Source organism: Sinocyclocheilus rhinocerous, unplaced genomic scaffold (genome assembly GCF_001515625.1).
Source record: "Sinocyclocheilus rhinocerous isolate Xijiao unplaced genomic scaffold, SAMN03320098_v1.1 scaffold1483, whole genome shotgun sequence".
NCBI classification, from domain to species: domain Eukaryota; kingdom Metazoa; phylum Chordata; class Actinopteri; order Cypriniformes; family Cyprinidae; genus Sinocyclocheilus; species Sinocyclocheilus rhinocerous.
In genome coordinates, this window is record NW_015625211.1 from 78067 (window position 1) to 85306 (window position 7240).

Here is a 7240-nt window from a genome sequence, read left to right on the forward strand (position 1 = left end):
AAAACCTGTAACCTGAGAAAACTAAAATATACAATTTTATTTGTTTACCTGCTTAAACAGCATCATGTAAACCCCAGGAATCTTGACACGTGTGAAACAATTACAGGATTTATGGCTAATTTGGTTAAATACATATAATGCATGTTACTATTAATGCATGTAAGTGAATTTAAATGCATTAACATAGTGTTTCAGTGAATTTTCTCAACTACTATGCCAGTAGCTGCATTTGTTTAGGGCATTTTCATAGTGCTGCTAGTTAGCTGGAATAAAACAACAAATGCTGCAAACAAAACATTTATACTTGAATCTTGATATGTGTAAAATATTAGTGACATTTTATATTATGATTCATGTTGCAGCTGAATATAGATGCCTTATTTCAACTGCTCTTCATATCAAAATGTATATCGAGACAATAAAATGGCCTACCATTGTTCTTTAATAAGACAAAATACTGCTATCAATTACTGCACCAGGATTGCATTTACTGTTCATATTTGATATTCTCATATGTATTTTTTTTTCTTTTTTCTGACATACCTATAGTGCCAACTGGCAATGTAATTTCCCTTGTTATATATTGCACTATGGACAGATTCAATGTAATTTGTTGTTACACTTTGAACTATAATAAGAAGAATGACAATAAACACTGCACTGTGTCATTATCATAATCAGTATTCGTTATTTTTAATGTCTGCACATAGTCAGAATCAAGCATCTTTAGGATTTTATCAAAACAGAAATTGCAACCAGTAAGGTTTCAGTAATTTCTCTGTAACACAAAAGATTCCACTGGATTCAAGGGGATATACAGAACTGTTTTTTTGTTTTTTTTAATAAAGAAAAAACATCTCCAATAAAATAAATAAAATGGTGGAGATTCTGGACCTTGCGCAGAGGATTTACATCTGCATAAGACTGAATGCCGAGGCAATTTTTCAGTTATTTGCAACAGCAAATGTTGTTTTTGTGACTTTAGGGATTCATCTTAAATTTTTTCACTCCAAAACAGTCATGGAAAAAATGCAGTGGACTGTTGCCAATAATACCATTTATCGGACAGGGCTTTTGTTAACAAATTTTTTATAATGAATTGATTAAATACATTTTGTACTGTTGCCCTGTGCATCACATCCCTGAATAATGCATTAAGCAACAAAAACATGATTAAATGCAGTATAAAGACATTTGTTGTTCTCTGTACTTTAAGACCCCAGAAACGGTGTTTGAACATTCGATTCTGTCCTTTGGTTATGAAACCCCTCGAATGCTAGATCCAATTGTGCTATGGGACCCGAAGACATGTTTTACTTGAGAATCAATAATCTTGGAACATTGAAGCACCTTCCAAGTTTAGATAAACAAAATGCACATGTGGTTCTATTGCAGGGTCACAATATCATGCTGGATTCCATCCTTGGATTTACAACTGCAGCAAAGAGAAAAGAAAATGAGTTTTTTTCTGGTCTGACAAGAGTTTACCCGTCAATCCATTTTGTTTTTCTCCATCTCTCTTAGTCGTCTCTCCAGCATCTTGATTTTTTCCTCGAGGTGCCTATCTGGCTTTGCAGATGTTGAACCTATTCCTAACAGGAAACAAACACATGCCAGGCCCGCTAGTCTTATCGCTGTGGTTTCTGCAGAGGCTCCAGTGTCGCTGAGAATCAATCCAAACATGCCTATGGCAAAGGTGACCTTCAGCAGCCACAGAGCCTGCCTTATAGCTCCAACAACCAAACTCAGGATGAAGGATATTATCCAGTAGGCCACAACAACCAGAAGGGCCCACTGAGCGACAAAAATCACTCCCTCCGGAGTAACTTTTTGGAAAGGTAGCTTGGCTAGATAAAAGCATGAATGAAAACATACATGTGAGAATGTGTTTTGGTTTAAATAAACTGAAACTTTCAAGTATAATTTTCTATATATTTACCATCAATTCCTGCTGAGTTCAAGATTTCCGTAACATAATGGTTGACCATATTAAGTGCTGATGCCACAGCATCCGACAGCCATTTTACACCACTTTGTAGAAACTGATGGCCATGAATAAAAAAAAAAATACAATATCATTATTTTTCCAAAGAAAAGAACTTGCCAGTACAGCAAGCATCATGTAGTAATATACGTTGCATTAGCAAATTAGCAAACCAAGTGGCAAATGAATCTAATTCTGCTTTTCTGAGAACCCCACCCACTTTTCTTAGCCATTTTAAAGGGGTCATATGATGCTGCTAAAAAGAACATTATTTTGTGTATTTGGTGTAATGAATATTGTCCTCTTTTGGAAGACCAAAGTAGCTTCGCTTTCACAACGAAACACACAGCGTCTTCAGGACATGGCGGCAGCGGCAACAATACTACAGTGAGAATAAAAGTTACGCCTTCTTTCTTTGCGTGAACATTTGGGCGGCGTTATGCAAATCTTCCCACATAGTGAGGTAGATATGTGGGGGCGTGTTCGAACGAGCCGTTTTAGGTAGGTGTGGCTAACTCTTAACTTTTATAAAGAATATCTCTTTGGATTTGAGACTTTAGTCTTTGCAACTTTACAGATCTTCTTTATGCACCAAGAGCTTGTAACACTCTAAAGAGAAAGGAAAAAATGAAATCGCATCATATGACCCCTTTAAAACTTTCATCAGCTGGCGTCAAGGTCAATTCCCTGGCATTTCAGAGCTCCGTGATATTACAACGAGAAAGTTTACAAATATTACACTGAATGATAGTTTTTTTTAAATTTATTTATTGGTTGCCACTTGGTTTCTCATAGAGCCAGCATTATATTACACAGTGCAGTGTTTTTTTGTTTGTTTTTACAATGTAATCTCACCTTGAGAGAAAGGTCGACTCTCTTTTCACCAAATATAGAGACCAGGCAACTGTGGGCTTCCTCGGACAAACTTGTGATGATGGACCGCACATTTTGCAGGGGACTAGACTGCTTGCCCCATTCCAAAGAGTGGCACAACGGTATCAACAGATATGAAACTGAAAGTATAAGTGTGATAAAATAGAAACACCGGCCCATTTTAAAAAGTGCCTTTAATTACGCTAATAACACGCCGGCTCAATAGTGTTTAAACTCGTATTCGTATTATTCGCAAACAACGGGTACAGAAACAACTTGAAAACAACTGACGGGCAATACCGAGGTCCTACTACATGGAAAGAGTCAAGACATTGAAGGCGTCTCCGCTTGAGAATTACTAAATGACGTTTAAGATGGGCATTTTATATCAGAAACGTTCTTACAATGGATGTCAGCTCTATCCTTCACTAATAAACCCGAGTTTTACGAAACTAATCCATAAAGCGTTTCTTTTCCCGGAGCAATGCCTACTTCCTCTTTCCTCCCTGGAAGGAGCAACCCTGCCGCCTACCGATGACTCGAGACTGCGCGGTCTTTATCCAGAAGAATCGTCACATGAATTGATCCCATATGACCCTAGACCACAAAACCAGTCATAAGGGTCCATGTTTTAATTGATTTATACATCATCTGAAAGTTGAATAAATAAGCTTTCCATTGATGTATGATTTGTTAGTATAGGACACTATTTGTCTGAGATAGCTACAAATATTTGAAAATCTGGAATCTGAGGGTGCAAAAAAAATAAAAAATATTGAGAAAATCACCTTTAAAGTTGTCCAAATGAAGTTCTTAGCAATGCATATTACATCAAAAATTAAGTTTTGATATATTTATGGTAGGGAATTTACAAAATATCTTCACAGAACATGATCTTTACTTAATATCCTAATGATTTTTGGCATAAAAGAAAAATTGATAACTTGTGACTTATGACTGGTTTTGTGGTCCAGGGTCACATATGAGAATTGTGAAAGACCAAGCTTAGCTTTTCGTAAACGTTTGAAAATACCAGAAAAAAATGACGAATAAATTTGTGTCCTACCTTTATTGCAAAAAAACAAAGCAGAGACTATTGTGTGCACCATAAGCTAACAGCATGACGCACATTTAGTAGTATACATTTATTATTAGTATTATTAGTCATTTATTTAATATTATTTATTAGCAGTGTATTTATTATCCTCATACATATACATAACAATAGCAGAGTGAGAAAGAAAGTCACAAATACAGAAGAATTATGGTGACAAAAAGACTACTTTTTTTTTAAATCTGTGTGCATGTTTTGCCTTATACAGCAGATAGTCCTCTTTAGTGGGGCAACACACGGTGAAAAGAGGGTCAAAAAGACCCATGATTGCTGTCTCATTTCGAGCATTATCCATGGCTGTCTGTCCCCACACATCTTTCTCCTAAGAGTGAACAGGTTAAAAAATAGGGATGTATTTAACAAACATTAAAAGCCTAAAAAAATAGTACTGTCCAATCAGATAGTAGTTCATACCAGTGGCGTGGCTCCATATTCCAGTAGTTTGGTGATCATAGACTTGTCTTTCAGATAAACTGCCTCATGCATTACTGTCCGTCCATCATAATCTTTAGTGTCCATGTCGACTCCTGACAGAGCCCAGGCACACAGCAGAGGGTAATCTCTGTTCTGTACCGCTCTGTAGAGTGACAGGTTACACAAAAATAAGCTCATAGACACATAAAAATATATTACAAAGCATATTACAAGGGGAAGTAGTGAGATATTATGTGATAAATGCTCACTGGATCATTTCCATGGCAATTCTCACAGGGTGCAGATTAAGAGTGACTTCTTTCATGTGCAGGAGTTTGACAGCATGACAGCGCCTAAAAGAAACACCAGTCTATGTATGTGCTGGCAACACAGTTACACTGACATGTTCAAGCTGAGCATGTACAAATGGTTTTACTGCCCCCTATTGTTAGTTTGAATTAAACTGAGCTAGAATTCCCAATAGTGAAATGGCCAGCTGTCAATAGAGGGCTGCGATGATGACATTTTTGAAGGCCAACCCGGAAGTTGGCCTCATTTTCCCTGAAAATTTGAGTCTGAATAGTTTGAGAGAGTGCGATGAGGCTGTAAAAGTGAGCAATTGCATAGATGGAGTGAGTTGAAATAGTTACCTATTTAAAAAAAACTAAAAAACAAGGGGTACATGATGTATTTTATGTTGTAGAATAAAATGTGAAAAATTTTCTAAAAAGATAAAGAGTTTTTCTTAAAAGTTTCAGACATTTAACCAAAAATACTATTGACTTCAGGACAATGGAACTGGAAGCGCTGAAATGCTCACTCATTTCCAGGTTATGGCCTACAAAAATATGTCACCCCTGCAGCACTCTTTAAAGGCCAGACAGGAGCAACACATACACACAGATGAAATAGAAGTTGACAAACTTTACTAGTCAAAAATGTCAGCTCAATCAACTGATTTCAGATCACAGAGGTGTACTGTAAATACCTGCTCTTAATGGCCATGTAAAATGGGCAGTGTCCAAAACGGTTCACCTTATGAGGAGATGCTCCCTTTGCTAACAGGAACTTAATCATATCTAAGTTCCCAAACTCACAGGCTGTATGAAGAGGTGTGACATCGTCATAGGTTCCGCAATTGGCATCCATCTTTTAAATGTATAATAAAGAAATCACTTTGGGTACAAAATAGGTTTTAATTCTAATTTTTTGCTGTCCACCATTTTAGTTTAGGAAACTTGAAGTTTAGTAACCTTCTCTAGGAGGGCGCTTAGAGAGAAGAAATCATTGTTTTCCACAGCTACGCAAGCAAAACACGGTATGATTCTGTCAACAAGCGATCTCCTTATCTAAGAGATAGCAGAGTAATTTCAAGCACAATGGACATACATTAATACGTTTCATATAAAGTTCAACTTTACATATTATCAAAGAACAGGTGAAACTGGTTGAAGTCGGGATGGAATCAAAGCTATGGACGTAAAATATTACATTTAAGTTGTCTGGACAGTTATTCCTTTGAATAACAGGTCTGTACAATCAATGTTAAGTCTCAATATAAAGTTTCCAGCCTACAAAAAAATAATTAATGTGTCAATTATTGTGTTACTGGCACTGTAGGCAAGTGAGTCTATTCATGCCTGGACTTCTTTGCCAAGTAGCCACTTAAGTTTCAGCACTTTGCCCAGTCTATGCAGAAACTCTTTGTCTCGGACCACCACTCTGTTAATGATGATGGGCTTGAAGCTGGAATTCTCCACAGCTGGTTTCTGCATCACAGAAACTATGAGAGAGACATTAAGCAAGGTGATTTGTTAGTTTTAAAAGGAAAAGTTCTAGAAATATTGTAATGCACACAGGAACCAAATTCAATATAGGCTATACACTTATTGTATGGTCTTTTGTATTGGCTAGATATAGCCTACTGTGTAAAAGTCAAATAAATCCCATATTTTTTCCTTTGAAAAAACACGTTTTGTTCAGATCAACTGGAGATCTTTTTACGAATCATTTTACGTTGTTTTTTTTATCACTGTTTCCACTTTCCATCACTGATTTGTCATTGACAAACACCGTAGGCTAATAAGAGCCCAAAACAAGCAAATGTAAATGGGCTCCACAAGTCGATTCATTACAATATTATTAAATTTGATTGACTAAAAATCATGTAATGGCATTATTTATGATTCTCCGATTTAAGCTATCCCTTAACAGCACAACAACTCAAAAGGACGCTAAGTTATGAGGGTTGTGTAACGTTGTTTTACTTTACCCCCTCAGCTTTACAACAAAGCACAATCGCTTGCCCTGCGACTAGAAACAAACCTTAAACCAAGTAGAAGCTGATATATAACAGGATCAGCAAATAAATCGCTTCTGTTGTAGTGAGGAGTGAGGACCGTTGCCTGTGTTGTTAGCAACCAACATACGAATCCTTTGACTGCATAGCTCATGAATATTTAATAGATAACGTTAGTGTGTATGTTGTTTGGTGTTCTGAGCTTCTTATTTATTTATTTGTTTGTTTGCTTGTTTATTTATTTAGTTAGTTGTTAGTTTTTGCTTTGACTACTATTTCGTGGGCCAAGCTCTTTTAAAGTGGAATTTGGTATTTTGCCATCATAAAAATCAGTCCATAACGGCGAATATCACATAAGGCGATTAATATTCATGAGCTAAGCATTTTTATCGTAAAATGCATATTTTTTTAAAGGGGTCCTATTATGCTCTTTTACAAAGTCTTGATTTTGTTTTGGGGGTGTACTAGAACAGGCTCTTATAGGTTGTTCGAAAAACATTATTTTTCACATATTTTAATATATTACAACACCTCTCTCCCCAGTCTGGCATGAACG

General features: G+C 36.4%; 2 protein-coding genes across 3 annotated transcripts; both read right to left on the reverse strand.

Annotated features, from left to right (window-relative positions):
* Window positions 1-686: 686 nt before the first annotated feature.
* On the reverse strand, window positions 687-3440 carry tmem109 (transmembrane protein 109). The gene is made up of 3 exons (XM_016565241.1): window positions 2840-3440; window positions 1940-2042; window positions 687-1847 (listed from the first exon to the last, which is right to left on the reverse strand). The coding sequence occupies exons 1-3, from the start codon at window positions 3035-3037 to the stop codon at window positions 1492-1494; spliced, it is 657 nt and encodes a 218-aa protein (XP_016420727.1). The 5' UTR covers window positions 3038-3440; the 3' UTR covers window positions 687-1491.
* A 615-nt stretch (window positions 3441-4055) lies between these two features.
* Window positions 4056-6818, reverse strand: LOC107750009 (potassium channel GORK-like). Of its 2 annotated transcripts, none has more exons than XM_016565254.1 (7): window positions 6711-6818; window positions 6026-6168; window positions 5639-5734; window positions 5374-5534; window positions 4655-4738; window positions 4386-4548; window positions 4056-4293 (listed from the first exon to the last, which is right to left on the reverse strand). In XM_016565254.1, the coding sequence occupies exons 2-7, from the start codon at window positions 6158-6160 to the stop codon at window positions 4120-4122; spliced, it is 813 nt and encodes a 270-aa protein (XP_016420740.1). In that variant the 5' UTR covers window positions 6161-6168; window positions 6711-6818; the 3' UTR covers window positions 4056-4119. The 2 variants fall into 2 exon arrangements, with proteins under 2 accessions (XP_016420740.1, XP_016420749.1); XM_016565263.1 differs by lacking the exon at window positions 6711-6818 and adding an exon at window positions 6311-6376.
* Window positions 6819-7240: the final 422 nt, after the last annotated feature.